Source organism: Impatiens glandulifera, chromosome 1 (genome assembly GCF_907164915.1).
Source record: "Impatiens glandulifera chromosome 1, dImpGla2.1, whole genome shotgun sequence".
Lineage (NCBI taxonomy): Eukaryota > Viridiplantae > Streptophyta > Magnoliopsida > Ericales > Balsaminaceae > Impatiens > Impatiens glandulifera.
The window spans coordinates 153,484,166-153,506,291 of NC_061862.1; the positions used below are offsets into that span (position 1 = coordinate 153,484,166).

A 22,126-nucleotide genomic window follows, 5' to 3' on the forward strand; every position below is an offset into this window, starting at 1 on the left:
AAACTCAAACCATCAAACTAAATATTTCAAATCTAAGAATGAATGCAACAAAATACTTTCTTTTATCATTTCTTCTCGTGGCTTCTTCAATAGCTTATACTTTCTCTAGAGAAATAACCAACCACCGTGAGGATTGGTTAGCCTCTAACGATGATGAACTTATCTCGGCAAATAAAGAGTCCTCAAAGATTAATAATGATCATGTTTTGATTGATGAAGAGTCAAACATGCACAAGAAATGTCAACACAAAGACAAACATCGTCCATGCCATCGATATGCACATCCACCAAAGAGTGGACAAACTCAAGCACCCATACACCCACCTAAACTTTCATCCAACATTAATGGAATCGATAATTAGATGGATGTAGATTATGGTCTTTCTTCAATGGATGAAGATTCGTTAGACATTAATGAATATATTACCCCGATTGATGAAGAATATGGGGCGCACAAGAAAGGTCACCGCAAAGGGAAAACATCATCGACATGCACATGCACCTGTACACTCACCTAAACCTTCATCCAATATTGACGACATAGATAACCAAATGGATCTAGATGATGGTCTACATTCAGTCGATGAAGATTCATTAGAAATTAATGAAGATTTTACCTCAATTGATGAAGAGTTATATGGGGAGCCCAAGAACGGTCACCGCAAAGGGAAACATCATCGACACACGCATCCACCGATGAGGGGACCAGTTCAAGCACCTTTATACCCACCTAAACCTTCATCCAACTTTGATGGTTTTGATAATCAGATGAATCTAAAATGATGGTATGTTAGAATTATCCTAATTAGATCCTAATTTAATGTGTGAGAAATTAAAATCTGAATGTGACGGAAGCGTACCTTAATTAATTGCATGAATCTTCTCTTTCCTTGTAATAGATTTCTTTATGTGGAATCCAATTGATGAGTAAGTCAATAAGCTTCTCTCTCTATTGATGGGATGCAAAGGAGAATATTTGACATTACTTTAAATGGGGACCATTACCGTTACATATAACCAACATTAAGTTAGTTATTATAGTTAGGTAATTTTTAATTTAGCCCCTTCATAAAATTAGAAATCCCACTTAGGTATCCTCACTTTATATTCATGACAAATACACCCATAAGCCATAAACTTAATCACATTAAATCACATTATTTTGGCTTATATTAAATATGACATTTGCACAATTATTTATTATACTAGTTACCCTAAAAATTCCAACACTTACTTCAATCAATGACAATTTGTTAGAGATTAACGAAGATCTTACGTCGATGGATGAAAAGTTATACAAAAGGCACAAGAAACATCATCGACATGCACATCCACCAAAGAATGGGCCAAAACCTCACTTAGATGTTGAGAACATCAACTAATATCAGTATGCCTCAATAATTCACTTGGTTATGTCTATGTTTGACCATAATATAATTTCATTTGAATTTTACTAATAAAATAAGTGAACGGCATACTCATGATTGTCGATCTCTTTCATCAACTATCCACTAATCTTGCACTTTTATTGTTTTTTATTGTCAATCAACCTATAATACTGTATTTTGTATAACTTCACATAGTTTTAAGACAACATATATCATATTTTATAATGGAATTCAAGAAATTAGTTTATAATGTATTACAATTAATTAATTAATTAATTAAATTATGATATAAATTAAAATGAGTTACCAAAGTGAGTAAATAATGTTCAAAAAAATAACTTATTTTCTACATGCACTGAAATACTTTTAACTGTTTAACATGGATTGTTAGTATCTCATAATTGAATATCAAATAATTGAGTTCAAATAATAATATAAATACAAAATAATTAAGTTTCAATTTATATATATATATATATATATATATAAATTGAAACTTAATTATTTTATATTTATTTTATTATATAAATATATATATATATATATATGAACCCACCTCGAATTTTGTAATTAGTACGGTGACTATTTTTATTTTTATTTTAGAAATTAATAGATTAAAATGAAATCAAATCATATAATAGCCCGATTTGAAACTCTCGAAGTTGGAATTAGGTTTGGACAAAAAAAAAATGCAATTTTAATTTACGTAAAAATTATTTAATAATTTTAATAATTTATTGAGATATTAATTTAAATAAAATAATATTCTAAAAAAAAATTAGGTATAGAACATATCAATTTAATCGGTTATTTAGTGGATTGTTCATCCTTTTACTCAATGTCTTGTTTCAAGACATTATTTTTTATTCCATTACTCTGTTTTATTTTATATTATTTTAAATTAAAAAATTAGTAAGATTTTATAATCATATTCTTATTTTAATTTAAAATATTCTTAGGTCTTGTTTGGATTGGTTTTTATTTTTAAACTTAGAGAGATATAAAAATAATGATTGGTGATTATTTTGAGGAGGTGGTGATTATTTTTGATAAAAAAAAAAAGACTTAGAGGGTATTGATATATATAAATAAAATAAAAAATAATAATTTAAAATAGAATTTATTTTAATATTTTAGTTAATGAAATAAGTATGGTGAGTTCTGAAATGATTAATTGAAAATTTGATTTTAGTTAGATTTTTAAAAAATCCAAAGAAAACAAGGTGGTATCTTGTAAAATACATTTAATTAGTACTTGAAATATTATAATAAATTAATTTAAAATTTTATATTATAAATGAAATTTAACAAATAATTATACTGATTCTTGTTTTTTCTCAAATAAATATTAATTCTGATTTTTTTAAATAAAATTTCTAGCATCACTTTGAAACTTTTGCACTAAATTCATTTGTTATTATCTAATCATATATATAATTAACACTCTTTATTATAAAAATAATTATAATTTCATTTAAATATTTCGTTTTTTTATTTTGAACTATGAAGATTTTAACAAATAAATTACTTAAAGATGATTAATTTTCTTTAATAATTTTATGTATAAATATATTAATTGATATATCTCACAAATTTACTCATATATTGATCAACAAATCATTATATTAAATTATTTATATTAGTTTATCTCCCAATATCATCCAAATAATTACGATACACCATTTCTAAGTAATTAAATATTATAATATATATGTATAATAATAATTAACCTTGTTCACTTTCATAATCTTTTTAAAAATAAAATACTTTTTTAACATTGAATATTGATCTTTATATGACCTAATACTCTAATTTTTTATATTTTTCATTTAGCTTATATAATTTTTAAGAAAATTATTCATTTGATTTATTTATAATTTTCCTTTTTATTTATTTAGTTAAGTCCACTCTAATTTAGTTTTTTAAACTCATTCGACTCTAATTTATTGATGTCCTTGGATTTAAGTGATTATAAATATAAAAAATAATATGTCTCTAATATTTTGTGTTGACAAAATATTAATAACTTTAAGGTTAGTCATTGATACTCTTTAATTGCGAAGAATGTTCCATACGATCTCATATGGGAGAAGTTGTTGGATTTTAAGTTCCCATCGAAGATCTCGTTCTTTGCGTAGAGTATAATGCATTGAGAGATCTTGACGGATGATAGATGCATGAAAAAATGGTGTATTATGGTGAGTCATTGTAGAATGTGACATAAAGAGGCGGAGTTAGCGTCTCACTTGTTTTTACACTGTGATGGAGTAATTCCGATTTGGAGCTTATTATATGGAACATGACTGGTATTTAGTGGGTTATGCCGGAATTGATTGTTAGCTTTTGAGAAGTATGGATAGAGATAGTGAGCTCGGTTGGTCTGAGTTGTTGTGCCCATTTCGCTCGCTTATCTTCTGGTGGACCATTTGGTTTGAAAGGAATCGTAGAACGTTTAGTGATCGTTGTCGATCGATGCGTTTAATACATAATTATATTATTATGACAATTAGTGAGGTTTCATTGCATAAATTGGTTGAGACAGTCGGAGAACTCATTGATCTACTCGAGGACCTCCGTGCTCGTTAAATTTATTATTTATGTTATTTATTCTTTGACCTTTGGTGAACCTTTTTTTGTGTGCTTTTCTTAAATATTTTTCTTCAATTTTTTGTAATGATTTTGTCGGTGAGATTAAACGACTCTCATTTATATTTACAAGCACTAAAATTTTACCTACTCAATTTATAAATATAAAAATAATTATTTTGAATAAATAAATTCAAAATAATTAAAATCAAGGTCAAACCAAAATTAAATAATTAACTGGATAATTATTGTATTATTTAAATCTCAATTAATTAACACAAAGCCCAAGAAAAATAAAATAAAATAATTTGAAATAAATGTTGTATTCATTTTATCCCAAATGAATTTTAAGGGACTCGAAAAAATAAAATAAATAATTTGAGGTGAATTTTGTATCCATTTAAATCTCAAATTAATTATTTATAAAGCTCCAAAATATATAAATTAAAATAAATAGACTAAGTTGATAGAAAAATTAAGTAGATTAATTTTGGAACCGGCCAGACAAACTAAACAGAAGCTGAATTTCATGTGCAGGTACTTAACAAACCGGAACCGGAAACCTTGCATCAATAACCGGTTGCTACTACTTCAAAGAAACCGGCTTCAAGTGATCAAGATAAAGGATCACAGGAACCGGCCTCACTCTCTCAAGCAACCGGTTAACGAAGAACAAAAGATTTCACTCCAACCGGATCATAATTCACAAGACACAGAAACCGGAAAGTACAGATCAAAAGTCAGAAGATTCAAATCTCAAGAGTGACGTATCATGACGGAAGAAACGTGTCTCGAAAGAATAAAAGAAGATCGGATCCGATCAGAAGCATGGGAGGAAAGCAATGATGCCTTGTTGATCCGATGCTGACGACCGGAAGCGGATGTTCAACACGTGTATCAATCTGAAAACCGGCTATGTCATCATCTGTTCAGAGTCACCTGCATGAATGCCAGGTGTTGAGGAAGTTGAAGCGTGCAAGCAATCTTTCTGCAAACAGGCGTGATGACGATCAACCAATCCAGAAGAGAGAGAAGAAAGTAGCCGTTAGCTACTTTCAGCTATAAAAGGAAGACGGATCGTCTTCATTAAACGCCAGTTCTGCAAGTGACGGATTACGAAAACAAAGTATCAAAGCATTAAATTCTAGAGAGATAAAGTTTTATATTCTAAAACCGGTTTGCCTAAAACCGGAAGCCAATTGTGTGTTATTGTGTTGAGTTGTTGTATCACATCAAAGAGTGAGTTTGGTGTAACCGGCGAGTAGCGAAGTTGGGCTCGACCGGAAGTGTAACTGTAACTCTAAAGAGTTAGTGGAGATCCTTCTCATAACCTGAGAAGAAGGGGTGACATAGGAGGGTTTGCTCCGAACATCCATAAACAAATTGCCTTGTCTCGTGTTCTTTCATTCGCTTTCATTTCCCGCCTTTTTAACGTAAACCGCAAACCAATCATACTTCCAAAACCGGTCACTCACCTCCATTAAACCGACTCCTTCTTAAACATCATCTAACGTCGCAAACGTTGCTTCAACCTGAAACAGACATTTCCGCCCTTGAACACCGGTTCAAGAGTCTGTGACAGGTTGCGTAGTGCTGAGAAAGGTTTTAGTCTCTAACCGGACTATCACCAAAAGTGTGTGTTGTGTAAGCGGCCACCCTTTCCGAAACCGGAAAAACACCCCGGTCCTCCAAGGGCGTCCCCGATCCTAACATAAGTAAATATTTGTGTCTATTTAAATATTTTGTAGGTTAAAAATAATAGCAAAAGAAGTAAGGAAAAATTAATTTCAAACAAGATCAAAGGCTTAAAATGGGCCTTAATCTAGTGCAGGCGAAAATAAGAGAAACAGTTGTAGCCCACACAACCATTAGATAAGCGTCCAAGCCTCGTCCAACGGACAACAGAGGGATGTGATGCCCGCTACAATGGAAGACAAGCTCTTTCGCACAGCACTAGATCAACTAATGTGCGCCTCAACGTCGTTAGCCTAAATGCAAACGAAACTTCCAAACGCAATGAACCACTGACAGAACGCTATGCCCAAACGCGCATTCGCGCTGACGTGAAACGAAAATAATTAAGTCAAGTTTGTCGTCTTCCTTGCGACGAACATGATGAATATCGACCGAAACTTTGATTTTTCAAAAGTTGAACTCGGTCGATACTCAACCAAATGTGATTATTCAAAGGTTGAAATGATCACCCTAACATTGTGATCATTTTGCCTACGATCATAGGAGCAATGTGTTGGAGAAATCGAATAATAGCACCTGTTTAGCAATCCAGAAATAGACAAGCTACAACAAAGACCTAACAATTCTTTTTCCCCTTTTGTATAACCAAATAGGCAGTCAATTCAATTGAGCATCAAACAATCAAAGAAACAGAGAGCAAGACACCAAGATTTTACGTGGAAAACCCAAATTATGTAAAAACCACGGGACACTTCGGCCACTTAAATTATCCACTATATCAAATGGGTATACAATGTTGTTCAATACAAGCCTAGAGGTAATCTAATCAAAGTTATCAATTAACCTCATCCTAACTTGTCATTCACATACATTATCATCATCACTAAAGATGGCAAACCAAATGGAGAAGAGATAAAGGAAATTAGAAGAAAAACTTGTTGCTTCAATGGAGGAACTTTAATGGAGGAAGAACTACTGGAAGAGGGAGAGAGAAAAACAATTACTAAAAACTGCTGTGTTTTTTCCCTTAATTAAATATTCCCTAATGGGCTTTATTAATTTGTTAGGCCTAGCTGCCAAATGAGCTGACCCAACAAATCTCCCCGTCAGCGCAACTTCGCGGGCTCCAATAAACCCGCTCTCTCCCGACAATCTTCAAATTTGTCCTTAGGCAAGGATTTCGTAAACATATCGGCACCATTCTCACTTGTATGAATCTTCTCCAAGTTCAGCTCTTTTGCCTCAAGCACATCATGTATCCAATAATATCTCACGTCGATGTGTTTGGATCTCGAATGAAAAGCTGAATTCTTCGAGAGATGAATGACACTTTGACTGTCACAAAACAATGTAAACTTCTCTTTCTTTTGGCCCAACTCTTTTAGGAACTTCTTCATCCATAACACCTCTTTACATGTCTCGGTAGCTGCAATATACTCATCTTCTGTAGTAGACGAAGCAACACACATTTGTAACCTTGACTTCCACGAAACAGCACCGCCTGCAAAGGTAACCAAAAAACCTGATACGGATTTTCTTGAATCAACATCACCCGCCATATCAGAATCTGTAAAGTCTTCCAAAGTAGGAGTATCACTTCCGAAGCATAAACGTGCTTTCGAAGAACCTCGAAGATATCTGAGAATCCACTTAACAACCAACCAATGTTCTTCTTCAGGGTTGGAGAGATACCGACTAACAACACCAACTGCGTGTGCTATGTCTGGTCTTGTACATACAATGGCATACATAAGACTACGAACTGCAAAGGCATAAGGTACATTCTTCATTTCATATTTCTCTTTCTCACTTGTAGGATATTGTTTAGAACTCAACTTGAAATGACCTACAAGTGGAACTGAAACCGGTTTTGCATTTTTCATTGCAAACCTCTCAAGTACCTTCTCAATGTACTTCTCATGTGATAGCCAAAGTGTTCTGTTCTTTATTTCTCTTGTGATTTCCATGCCTAGGATCTGCTTCACTGAATCCAAATCCTTCATCGCAAAAGACTTGTTCAAATCCTTTTTGAGCTTCTCAATTTTCGCAATATTTTGCCCAACAATCAGCATATCATCAACATAGAGCAAAAGAATAACATAATCATCAACAATATATCTCTTATGAAAACACAATGATCAAAAGTAGTCTTACTGTACCCATTTGCTTCCATGAAGGAGTCAAATTTTCGGTACCATTGTCTAGGTGCTTGCTTGAGCCCATACAAGCTTTTCCTCAACCTGCATACAATATCTTCTTTACCTTTAACTTTGAAACCCTCAGGTTGTTCCATATAGATCTCTTCCTATAAGTCACCATGGAAAAATGCAGTCTTCACATCCAGTTGTTCAATTTTCAAATCTTGACTAGCAGCCAATGCTAACACAACTCTGATGGATGACCTCTTCACAATCGGTGAGAAGATCTCTTCAAAATCAATCCCTTTTTTCTGTCCAAAGCCCTTCACAACCAGTCTTGCTTTGTATCGAGGTTGTGAGTTATTCTCTTGGTGCTTCAACTTGAATACCCACTTGTTCTTCAAAGTCTTCTTTCCTTTTGGAAGTTTCACCAAGTCATAAGTCTCATTCTCTTGTAATGAATTTATCTCTTCTTACATTGCCACCGACCACTTGTTCTTGTTTTCATGAGACAATACTTCTTGATAGGTTTCTGGTTCTCCCCCGTCAGTCAACATCACATACTCATTGGGAGGATACCTACTAGAAGGTTGTCGCTACCTACTAGATCTTCTAATATGTTGATCATCAGGTGGCTCTAGATAACTATCACCATCTTGTTCAGCTTCCTCTGTTGGCTCAGCATCAACTAGAGGAGTCTCATCAACCTCAACTTGGGCATTTTCCACATCATTGGGCTGTGATTGTGGTGTACGAATCCTACCATTGTCAGACAATTCCTTCTCCGTAGACTTCAGCTTTTCTTTTTTCTCAGAGTCTTCAATGGTCTGATCTTCAAAGAATACCACATCTCTGCTTCTAATGAGTTTCTTGTTAACCGGATCCCAACATTGGTACCCAAATTCTCTATGGCCATACCCAATAAAGATACACTGTCTTGTCTTGCTATCAAGCTTTGCTCTCTCATCTCGAGGAACATGAATAAACACTTTACAACCAAATACTCTCAAGTGATCATAAGAGACGTCTTTACCTCTCCAAACTCTTTCTGGAACGTCGCCATTTAAAGGAGTTGAGGGTGAAAGGTTTATCAGATCAACTGTTGTCTTCATTGCCTCTCCCCAAAAGGATTTTGGCAACTTAGTATGAGACAACATACACAAAGTTCTCTTATTGATAGACCTGTTCATCCTCTCTACAACTCCATTCTATTGAGGTGTTTTTGACACAGTCTTCAAAAGCTTGATAGCATGACTTTTACAGTATTTCACAAATGGCCCTCTATATTCGCCACCATTGTCCGAACGAACACATTTCAACTTCTTCCTAGTTTCTCACTCCACTTCAGCATGAAATAACTTGAAGTAATCCAATGCTTGATCCTTAGTCTTCAAGCAATATGCTCACACCTTCCTTGAGCAATCATCGATAAAAGTGATGTAATAATGGGCACCACCTAGAGTCAAGGAATCCATAAAACATATGTCTGTGTGAATCATATCTAGGATATTGGGCTTCCTAGATAGAGAGAAACTTTTGAAAGAAACTCTATGTTGCTTACCAACTAAGCATGCATGTCTTCAAATCTGTAGACTTTAAGCCCCGAAGATCGATTGTCTTGGAGAGAACTCGCATGCCATTCTGACTTAAGTGACCAAGTCTCTTATGCCAAAGCTGTGCTGAACAATCATTAACTGCATTTGCTTCTCCTTCGTAAGACTTAGTCTCTGTCACATAAAGAGAACTGACCTTCTTTCCTTTAGCTGTCACCAAAGACCCCTTAGTGAGTTTCCATTTTCCTTCACCAAAGTAACTATGATAGCCCTCATCATCAAGAATACTAGTAGAGATTAAATTCATCTGAATATCGGGAACATGTCGAACATTCTTCAAAAGTAGCTTGCACAAAGTGTTAGTATCCAAACAAACATCTCCTTTTCCAACAATCTTACACGTAACATGGTTTCCCAACGTCACTGAACCAAACTGTTCACTAGTGTAAGAAGCAAATATATCACAACGATTGGTGACATGATAAAAAGCATCTGAGTCTACCACCCATTGTGTATATTGAGAAACAAGGTTGATACTATCATTGTCGTAAACAATATCGATGTCGTTACCACCCACATCTGCAACCTTACTACTTCCATCTTGCTTATTCTCCTTTTGTTCCCGCTTCAAAGATCTGCACTGATACTTCTTGTGTCCTGGCTTGACACAATGATAACATGTAATCTCTTTTCTCGAGCTTGATGTTCCCCATGACCTGTCTGAACTGCCATTGCAATTCTTTGGAGTTTTACTTTTACTTCTACCCCTTTTTTCAGTCACGAACACCTGACTTGGAGTCGAGAAACCCTGTTCTTTTCTTCTAGCCTCTTCATTCAACACGCTCTCTTTCATCATTTTCAAAGTGAGCTTACCTTGTGGAACAGAATTGGTAATTGAAACCACAAGTGTCTCCCAACTATCGGGCAGGGAATTAATCAAACACATAACATGAAGTTCATCATCAAATTGCATTCATATCGCATCCAACTCATTTAGAATCCCCTGAAAAGCATTTAGATGCTCAGACATAGAAGACCCATCTTGATATTTCAACGAGCAAAGATTCCTAAATAGAAATGCTCTGTTTTGAGTGTTGTTCTTCTCATACAGCTCACTCAAAATAGTCCACACTTTATGAGCATTAACCTCAGTAGCCACATATTGATATACACTGTTGTCAACCCATTGCCTGATTTTACCAACTGCCTTTCTGTTCAGCTTCTTCCAATCTCCATCTGTCATAGCCTCTGGTTTACCTTTATCACCTAAAATAGTGTCTTCATAATCATAATTACACAATAAGTCCTCCATCCGTGACTTCTAGATTGTGTAATTGGTAGTTGTGAGTTTGATCATCGTTCCATTACTACTCAATGATTTTTCCATTTGAATTATACAAGAATCATCACCAAACGAACTCATCTCTGATACCACTTGTTGGAGAAATCGAATAATAGCACATGTTTAGCAATCCAGAAATAGACAAGCTACAACAAAGGTCTAACAATTCTTTTTCCCCTTTTGTATAATCAAATAGGCAGACAATTCAATTGAGCATCAAACAATCAAGCAATCAAAGAAATAGAGAGCAAGACACCAAGATTTTACGTGAAAAACCCAAATTAGGTAAAACCACGAGACACTTCGGCCACTTAAATCATCCACTATATCAAATGGGTATACAATGTTGTTCAATACAAGCCTAGAGGTAATCTAATCAAAGTTATCAATTAACCTCATCCTAACTTGTCATTCACATACATTATCATCATCACTAAAAATGCCTAACCAAATGGAGAAGAGATAAAGGAAATTAGAAGAAAAACCTGATGTTTCAATGGAGGAATTGTTGCTTCAATAGAGGAAGAACTGCTAGAAGAGGGAGAGAGAAAAACAATTATTAAAAACTGTTGTGTTTTTTTTCCTTAATTAAATATGCCCTAATGGGCTTTATTAATTTGTTAGGCCCAGCTGCCAAATGAGCTGACCCAACATAATGATGCCCTAATTGGATGAGAACGACCGAATACAAACAAAAATCATTAATGATATTTTATATGAAATTCGATCCACTTAATCATCCAAATGACCCTTGTTGTCTATAAATATCCCTCCTCGGGAAAAACGAATGCAAGGATCAGAATCTCAAGATTTCAATACAAACTTCACAGAATTTGCCATTAAAATTTCTCAAGCTTTTAAAATTTTCGGAAATTTTGTGTAAGGCTCTATGGTTCAGTTTTTGTTCATCACAAAGCTTCATAAAGAGTTTAGGAGTGTTCTCCAACTCACTGTACGCTTTAATTCGCATTATAATTCGAAATACATATTCAAATTGAATTTTTTTACATTTTAATTTGACTAGTCTTGAATACTTCTTGATTTGAATTCGATTTTAAGATTATTAAAAGTTTTATTCTGAATTCAATTAGAACGAATCAAGCTAAATCGATTTTAAAATTTTTAAAATCGGTTTTTTGTTCTTGAGCTCTAGCTCAAGAATTACGATTTAAAAAACTTCCTAACATATTTTAAAACATGTTTAGAGAAATTTTGAATCAATTCCAATCAGTTTTAAGCATTTTTGTTTAAAAGTTAAATATTTCAAAAATCAAGAAAACTCTCATTTTGAATTGGTCAAAACAGATATCCAGTGTTCATGTTTTAGTTCTATTTGATCCCAATATATATATAAGGAAGCTATTGGTAAGCTCTTTATACCCAATTAAATCTTAAAAACTGAAATCTCGATTTTTGCCCAAAAATTGTTCGGATTGAATTGAACATCTTCCTAATCGATTGATGCATCGAGATGGTGTAAAATATGATTCTTGAGATTAGATGAAGCTCCTCGTGCCTTCAGATCAAAGGATGGAATCTCCAATCAAAATCTCAAATTCTACAGTTTGTGTTCTTGAGGTCCGACCGAAGAATCCTACATCCGACCAAGAATTTTAACTTGGGTCTAGTTTCAACCAAGAAAACTAGTCATCCCCTACACCCGACCGAAAAATTCTAGCATCCAACCGAAGATTTTTTCGTTCTATTGATTTAATATCATTTTTTCATTTTTAATGTAAATTATCACATAATCTCAAATTGGCGAAAATAATATTTGAACGAAATATATGTTTGTGTCTTTTCTCTCTTGTACAAATACTTATTTCAACTTCTACTTCATCTTTTCAAAAATTCTGTAAACAATTTATTATTAATCAAAAGTCAAAATATTAATTAAAATACCCACAATGTATATTAAATAATAATATTGAACCACTTTTTATATCAACTATAAAAATTTTGTTTCAAAATTATATATATATATATATATAAATAAATGTTATATATATAATTTTTTATTGTTAAATAATAATACTAATTATTATTTTTATAAATAATAATAATTTAATTTAATAATACTTTGTGAAAAAAAATTATATTTACAATAATATTATAAATTAAAATCACAAATATTTATCAATTATTTAAAACATGTCATTCTACCTATTAAATTTTTGTTATAAATTTTATTTTTAATTTAATAAAATGCTAATATTTCATCAAAATAAACTTCCACTTATTTGTGACCTCACTTTAAAATTTAAACAATCTCTAATTATCTTTCATTAGACTTTACTTTGAGTATTTTGTATCGATCTTATATATTTACTTTTGGCATTTTCAAATCGATTTCTCGTATTATTAATCTCGTGACTTTTTACACTCACTCTCTCAATTTAAACTATAACTCCCAATCCTTCAAATTATACCTCAAACATACTATTATTTCTTATCTTTTAAAGATAATATTGATAACGGTTAAATAAAAATATAGTTCAATTTATATTTAAAAACAATTCATATTCCACCAAAACAAATTTCAATTTACTAATATTGTTACCTCAATTTTGACATTCTCCGTCAACCACAAATTCACATATACATTTACGTATGGACTTACATATGTCATCACATCAAATATGAATTATTTTAATATTTATAAATTTGTATAAATAAAAACTCAAATTCTAGTTATAAAATATGAACACTTTAACGACTAAACTTCTTGTAATTTTTAATTTAAAATTTTATGTATGCATATATATTTTATCATGTTAATGAATAATATATTAGATATAATGATTAAAAGAAAATTAATTAACTATATAAATAATAAATATAAAGGGAAGGTATAAAAATAATATTTTAATAAATTATTTAGAAATTTGAATTAAATATAAAAGTAATTTTTTAAATCTAATATATATAATTATATTAAATTAATTAAAAAAAGTTAAAATAATGGAATAATAGATAAAAAAAAATATAATAAAAAAAAATAATTATATAAATAATAAATATGTAGAGAATGGGACTAAGGTAAAAATATTTTTAAAATTCAATATAAAATTATATTAAATTATAAAAAAAAGTTAAAATAATGATGAATATAATAAATATGGAGTTATATATTAATGATTGTTAACAAATAATAGATTAAATATATAATAAATAAATAAAATTAATTAAATGTACAAATAATAAATATGAAAGGAATATATAAAAATAATTTTTAATAAATTATTTAAAAATTTAAATTTAAAGTAAAAATATTTTTAAATTCTAATATAATTAAATTAAATTAATAAAAAAAAAAGTTTAAATAATGAAATAATAGATCAAAGATATATTAAATAAAAGAATATTAATTAATTATATAAGGTATAAAATTATTTTATTAATAAATTATTTAGAAAATTTAATTAAAGAATAAGGTAAAATATTTTTAAAATTTAATATATAATTATATTATATTAATAAAAGTGTTGAAATAATGGAGCATATAATAAATATAGAGAGAAAATAAAAAATATATATTTTAATCAAAATTATTCTAAAATAAATTTAATAAATATGGAGACTAATAATTTAAAAAAGAATTTTCATATCTATTAATTTAATTTTATAGTTTAATTTATATTTAAAAACAATTAATATTCCACCAGAATAAATTTCAACTTATTATTATTACCTACTAAATTGAAATTAAAATCTAGTCTCAAATATGATATGTTAATAATTTAAAATTTTATGTATGCATATATATATATTATCATGTTAATGAATAATAGATTAGATATATAATAATTAAAAGAAAATTAATTAATTATATAAATAATAAATATACAGAAAATGTATAAAAATATTTTTTTAATAAATTATTGAGAAATTTGAATTAAATATTAAAGTCATTTTTTAAAATATAATATATATAATTATATTAAATTAATTAAAAAAAAGTTAAAATAATGGAATAATAGATACAATATATAATAAATAAAAGAAAACTATTTATAAATAATAAATACGTAAAGAAGGTATAAAATTATTTTTTTAATAAATTATTTAAAAATTATAATTAAAAACTAAGGTAAAAATAATTTTAAAATTTAATATTAAAAACTAAGGTAAAAATAATTTTAAAATTTAATATATAATTATATTAAATTATAAAAAAGAGTTAAAATAATGGTGAATATAATAAATATAGAGTGATATATATATATATATATTTATATTTATATATATATATATTTAACGATGATTATATATATATATATATATATATATATATATATATATATATATATATATATATATATAATCATATATATATATATATATAATCATATATATATATATAATCATCGTTAATGAATAATATATCAAATATATAATAATTAATTATAAATTAATTAAATGAACAAATAATAAATATGAAAGAAGATATAAAAATAATTTTTAATAAATTATTTTAAAATTTTAATTAAAAATTAAAGTAAAAATATTTAAAAATTTTAATATATAATTAAATTAAATATATAAATAAAAATTAAAATAATAGAATAATAGATAAAATGGTATATTGAATAAAAGAAAATTAATTAATTATATAAGGTATAAAATTATTTTATTAATTAATTATTTATAATTTTTATTAAAAAATAAGGTAAAATATTTTTAAAATTTAATAAATAATTATATTAAATTAAAAAAAAGTTGAAATAATGGTGTATACAATAAATATGGAGAAAAAATAAAATATATATTTTTTAATCAAAATTATTTTAAAATAAATTTAATAAATATGGAGACTAATAATTTAAAAAAAAAATCTTATATCTATTAATTTAATTTTTTAATTAGTGATTCTAAATATTATTTAATAAATCTTCGAACAATTAGTCATATATTACCCTTACTTTTTACTATCCTATTAATAATAAATTCACACATATTAACGATAGGATTCACATATCATCTTACCAATATTTTTTACTTTCCCCCATCAATTACAAATTTACACTTACATAGTTAAAATAATGTAATAATAGATAATAAAAACAATATATTGAATAAAGAAAATAAATAATTATATGAAGTATAAAATTATTTTACTAATAAATTATTTAGAAATTTTAAGTAAAGAATAAGATAAAATATTTATAAAAAAAAAATGAAATAATGGTGCATATAATAAATATGGAGAGAAAATAAAAAAATATAAAATTATTTGAATATTTAAATTAAATCTAAAATAAAAATAATTTTAAAATTTAACCAATAATTAAATTAAATTAATCAAAAATAAATAAAATAATAGAATAATAGATTAAAAAAATATTAAATAAAAGAAAATTATTTAATTATATAAGATATAAAATTATTTTTTCAATAAATTATTTAGAAATTTAATTTAAAAACTAAAATAAAATATTTTTAAAATCTAATATATATTTATATTAAAGATAAAGGATTTAGAGAAAGAAAATTTGTTATTTTTTCATCGAATTGAGCCATGTCATTCCCTCACAAATTTATTCTTCAAAATTCTCTTACTCAATCATTTCTCATATAATAGATATGGAGAGAAAAAAAAAATATATATTTTAAGAAAAAGAAAATTAAAATAAATTTGATAAATATGGAGACTAATAATATAAAAAAGAGTTCTCATGTTCATTAATTTAATTTTTTAGGTAGTGACTTTTCATATTTTTTAACATGTTTTGTCTCATAAAGTGCTCTAATTGATCTTTCATTATAGACCTCCCTTCTAGCAATTTTTACATATATTACCTTTGCCTTTTACATTCCCATTAATCATAAATTCATACACATTTACGCAAGGACTCACATATGTCATCTTACCCTTTCTTCTGGCCTTCCTCGTCGACCGCAAATTCACACACACATTTACGTAGAGACTCACATATGTTATCACATCACACCCACATACACCATCACTTTCATTTCAATATTTATAAATTCGCATTCAATTGAGACTCGAACTTTGGTCTCAAATATAAAATATGAACACTTGTAATCGCTAGACTATTTGTAATTGTTGATTTAAAATTATTATTTTTTTATTTATAAATATTTAATCATTAATAATTAATAATAGATAAATATATAATAAAAAAAATAATAATTAATTATATAAATAATAAATATTTAGAGAAGTTGTAAAAATAATATTTTAATAAATTAATTAAAAATTTGAATTAGAAAGTAAAGTAAAAATATTTTTATAATCTAATATATAATTATATTAAACTAATTAAAAAAAAAAGTTAAAATAAAGAAATAATATATAAAAGATATAATGAATAAAAAAAAAATAATTATATAAATAATAAATATGTATATAATGAATTTTTATTTTCATACTGTTTCATCGTAACAATGGCCCAAACACTTTCAACTGGAATGGAGCTGGAATTAAATAAACAAATGTCATTTAATTTATGAATAAATATGTGTAGAATTTATAAAATTAATTTTTTAATATATTATTTAGAAATTTTAATTAAAGATTAAGGTAAAATTATTTATAAAAATTAAGATATAATTATATAAAATTAAAAAATAGTTAAATAACGATGAAATATAATAAATATGGAGAGTTATATATATATATATATATATATATATATATATATATATATATATATATATATATATATATATATATATATTTAATCATTATTAATGAATAATATATAAAATATATAATGAATTAAAGAAAATTAATTGTATAAATAATAAATATGAAAAATAAGGTATAAAAATAACGAAAATAAATGTTATAAATAAATCTTGAAATAGCTCGACTTTGCTTATTTTAAAAATGAAAACGTCCTTTCACGGGCGCGGAAGACATAGTCTGAAAACTCTTTCCCGAACGCAACTAAATTACGAATCTCTTACAAAAAAAAAAAAAAAAAAAAAACTCTGGTATAAAGTACGTTTATACACGTACTTATTGATTTTTCTAAAATTATTTGGTGACTCTGCATTCAAATAAATAATTTTTTTAATTAGTTATGTTTGATTAATTTAAATTGGGTTGTGTTATTAAAATTTAAATAAAATTAAATATTTTTACATGATTAATTTTAAAAAACTGCTATGTATTTTTTCAAAATCTTTTAAAATATTTTTTTCTTTTAAAAACATCTGACATGCAAACTAATGTTGAAACAGAACATCGAATCACCCCGCGATATTCCCTGCTAAAAAGGAGGGAGCGATTTTTGAAGGTTACAATATTTGATAGTCTTATTTAAAATATTCTTGTCCCAATAGACCTACATTTGTTATATTGTTAACTAAATGTATGTTATAATTTGAATATACTGATGTAAGAATTAATTTATAAGAAAATATAAAAAATAATATAGATGAATATTCACTTAGCCTATATTGTTTTACATAACTAATGAGTAAAATTAATTGTTTTTTACATGCTACCAAAAGTTTTAAAAATATTATCTAAAATGTTGTTTTTGAATGTAGGAAACTAATAACTCTCTAAAACCATGACTTTCACTTAAATTAATAATCACATACCTATTAAAATGACATAATAAGTTTTTTTTCATATAACTATTGTTTGTTTAAGCATAATAAGTTTTCTTCATATAACTATTGTTTGTTAAAGCATTTCATCGTTAACCATCGATGTTGAGTAGATCGACAACTTTAATTATAGCAAAATCACATTTTAGTGCTGTCTAACAAGTTAATAACTAAAAAATATATAAATCTATTGAGTCACTGAATACGAGATTCAGTTTATTGTGTTTGAAGAAAAAATATATCAAAGGAACCAATAATATTTTTATGTGATATTTAGTTACAATTATTTTTATTATTTAAAAGACTTAATATAATATTAAGTATTTTAACTTTACTTTTAATTTTAAATATATTTTATTGAAATTAGAAACTTATTTTTCAATTTTATATTAGAAAACAAATTTAATTTAATCAACTAAATATATATATATATATATATATATATATATATATATATATATATATATATATATATATATATATATATATATATATATATATATATATGTTTCCGGTTAAGACCGGTTTTGCTCCTTATTTTATAAACTGGTTAACCGATCGGTATTTGTATCAATTTTGTTAATTTTATTTTTTAAAATTAAGTATTAAATTTATTAAATGAATTTCATTAATTAAACTGGTGAAAGGAAAAAGAATTAAATAAATAATTAAGTTAAATATATATAAATTATTAAATATTACAATATATTTAATATTTATAAAAAAAATAACATATATAAATTATTAAATATAAATATATAATTAAATTATTACCTTCAATCGAAAATCGTTAACCGATAAAACCCGTAAAATAAAATCGGTAAGTTACCGGTTCGGTTTAGTTATCGGTTTTCAAGTTTTTTTTACAAAAGCATGTAATTATTTTATAAGAAATTAAATTTAAAAGAAGAAGAAAAAAAAAGTTAAATATGAGGTATAATGAGTGCGGTTAATATACTTAATATTAAGTTGATCAAACTAAGTTTATAATGACTCATTTATCCTATTAAAATATTTTGTTGTAACGTTAAGAGAGTGTTCATAATTTTTTAATATACTAATTGTTTTACAAATAAAATTATTGTAATATTTTCATAATATATTTAAGAAAAAAACACTTTTGTTGATTACTTTTATTGAAATTTTTACAATAAAATTTCAAAAAATTATTTGTATTATTATTTATGTTCAACATAGAAGGAGAAATAACAAAAGTGACTTCATAATAAAAAGGGAGAAAACTTCACTCAAATAGTTTGTTCTTTTATTTTGTGTTGCTTTAGAATATGTAATTAGTTCTGAATTAACTTATATATAAGTGTGGATGATGCCAATCTTGAATTAAGCCTCAAAGTCAACTAATAGTTATATTAAATACATATAGAAAACTAATTAAGATAGTTAAAATAATAATAATCTTAACAATGAAAACAAATCTCTCGAGTTGAATTCTTATTAAAAAAAATATTTTAAATTAAAGATTGAAGTGAAAATCATGACAATATTATTTTATTAGATTTTAAATAATATTAATAAAAAAAACAAATAGAAATAATAGTATTTTTTTTATGAGTAAAAAAACTTGAAAATAAATACTCTCATTATTTTATGGGTGACATTATTAATTTTAAAAGGAGTGTTACAGTTTATAAGATAAGTAAGTATTAAAAAAAAATTGTCTATAACATATATCAGGTAAAATTTAACCAAAAAATGTAGTCATGCAAATTGTCGTTGAACAAATAAATATTTTTAATATTTTTCAAACACCAAAATTTAGATATCCTCAAATTTGATTTTATCTTTTAATATTTCTATACTTTATTTTATTCAGTAAAAAAAGATAAATTTTCTTGAAAATTAAATTTTAATGTAATTTCTTAGTTTTGAAATTTTGAATATGGCTAATTGCATAAATTTTATGTCACAATTAGAAAGTCATTATTTTATGGAGATGGAGTGTAATTTACTTTATTTTATATAAAAGTATATATAGATTATAAAATTAACATATAAACAAATAAAAATGAAATAATAAAAAAAAAAAGTAACAAGTCTAATATAATCGTATATAAATATAGAGGTACATGGTCATGTTAAATCAACCAATACAACTAAATATTTGAAATCAAAAGATGAACAAAATAAAATATTTTATTTTATCATATTTTCTTATTGCTTTGGTATTTGCTTATGTTAGCGCTAGAGAGTTAACCGACCAAGAAGATTGGTTATCATCTAATGATGTTGAATCTGTCTTGAAACATGAGAAGTCATCAACAATGAATGATGAACCTCCACCAAGAGGCGGACCCAAACCAGATAAGCCTCTACCAGGAGGCGGGCCAAGACCGGATGAGCCTCCACCAAGAGGTGAGCCAAGACCATATGAACCTCCACCAAGAGGCGATCCAAGACCGGACGAACCTCCACCAAGAGGCGGACCGAGACCGGACGAACCTCCCCCAAGAGGCGGACCGAGACCGGACGAACCTCCACCAAAAGGCAGGCCGAGACGGGACGAACCTCCACCAAAAGACGGACCGAGACCAGACGAACCTCCACCAAAAGGCGGACCGAGACCGGACGAACCTCCACCAAAAGGCGGGCCGAAATGGGACGAACCTCCACAAAGAGGCGGTCCGAGACCGGACGAACCTCCCCAAAGAGGCGGGCCGAGACCGGACGAACCTCCCCTAAGAGGCGGACCGAGACTAGACGAGCCTCCACCAAGAGACGGGCCGAGACCAGACGAACCTCCTCTAAGAGGTGGACCGAGACCCGACGAACCACAACCAAGAGGCGGACCAAGACCGGACAAACCTCCACCAAAAGACGGACCAAGATCGGACGAACCTCCACCAAGAGACGGGCCAAAACTGGACGAACCTCCACCAAGAGGCGGGCCAAGACCAGACGAATCTCCACTAAGAGGCGGGCCAAGACCAGACGAACCTCCCCCAAGAGGCGGACCGAGACCCGATGAACCTCCACCAAGAGACGGACCGAGACCCGATGAACCTTCAATAAGAGGCGGACCGAGACCGAATGAACTTCCACCGAGAGGCGATCCAAAACCGGATGAACCTCCTCAAAAAAGCAGACCAAAACATGAAGAACCTCCACCAAGAAGCGGACCAAAACTCGATGAACCTCCTCCAAGAGGCGGACCAACACTTGATGAGCTTCTACCAAGCGGCGGACCAAAACATGATGATCCTCCACCAAGAGGCGGACCGAAATCGGACAAACCTCCACCAAGAGGTGGAGAAAACCCTGATGAACCTCCACTAAGAGGCGAACCAAAACATGATGAACCTCCTCCAAAAGGCGGACCAACACTTGATGAAATTCCACAAAGAGGCGGACCGAAACATGATGAACCTCCACTAAGAGGCGAACCAAAACATGATGAACTTCCACCAAGAGGCGGACCGAAAACCGATGAACCTCCACCAAGACCAAGAGGTGGACCAAATCATGATGATCGGTCACTTAAAGGCGGACCAAAACCTTTATACAACTGATAGTGCCTCATCTGATTTCGGTCAATAACTCCATATTTATGCTTCTACTGGACCAAAATAAATTTTTAATAATTACATATGGTTTTTACCAATAAAATGAGTGAAATTATATTCTTCAACTCTTTTCTCGCATGAATTATTCACTAATCTGTAATATTATTTTTAATGAATTTTTATTTTCATACTGTTTTATCATAACCATGGCCCAAACACCTTAAAGGAGTTGGAATTAACTAAACAAATGTCATTTAATTTATGAATAATACATAATTAGAGTATATTTAATCTAAATTAACATTCAAATATAATATTA

General features: G+C 28.5%; 1 protein-coding gene across 1 annotated transcript; it reads left to right on the forward strand.

Annotated features, from left to right (window-relative positions):
• The first annotated feature begins 20,568 nt into the window (after nt 1-20,568).
• On the forward strand, nt 20,569-21,813 carry LOC124911796 (basic salivary proline-rich protein 3-like). Its single transcript, XM_047452317.1, has one exon. It carries the CDS (start codon nt 20,569-20,571, stop codon nt 21,811-21,813), a length of 1,245 nt encoding a protein of 414 aa, XP_047308273.1.
• Nucleotides 21,814-22,126: the final 313 nt, after the last annotated feature.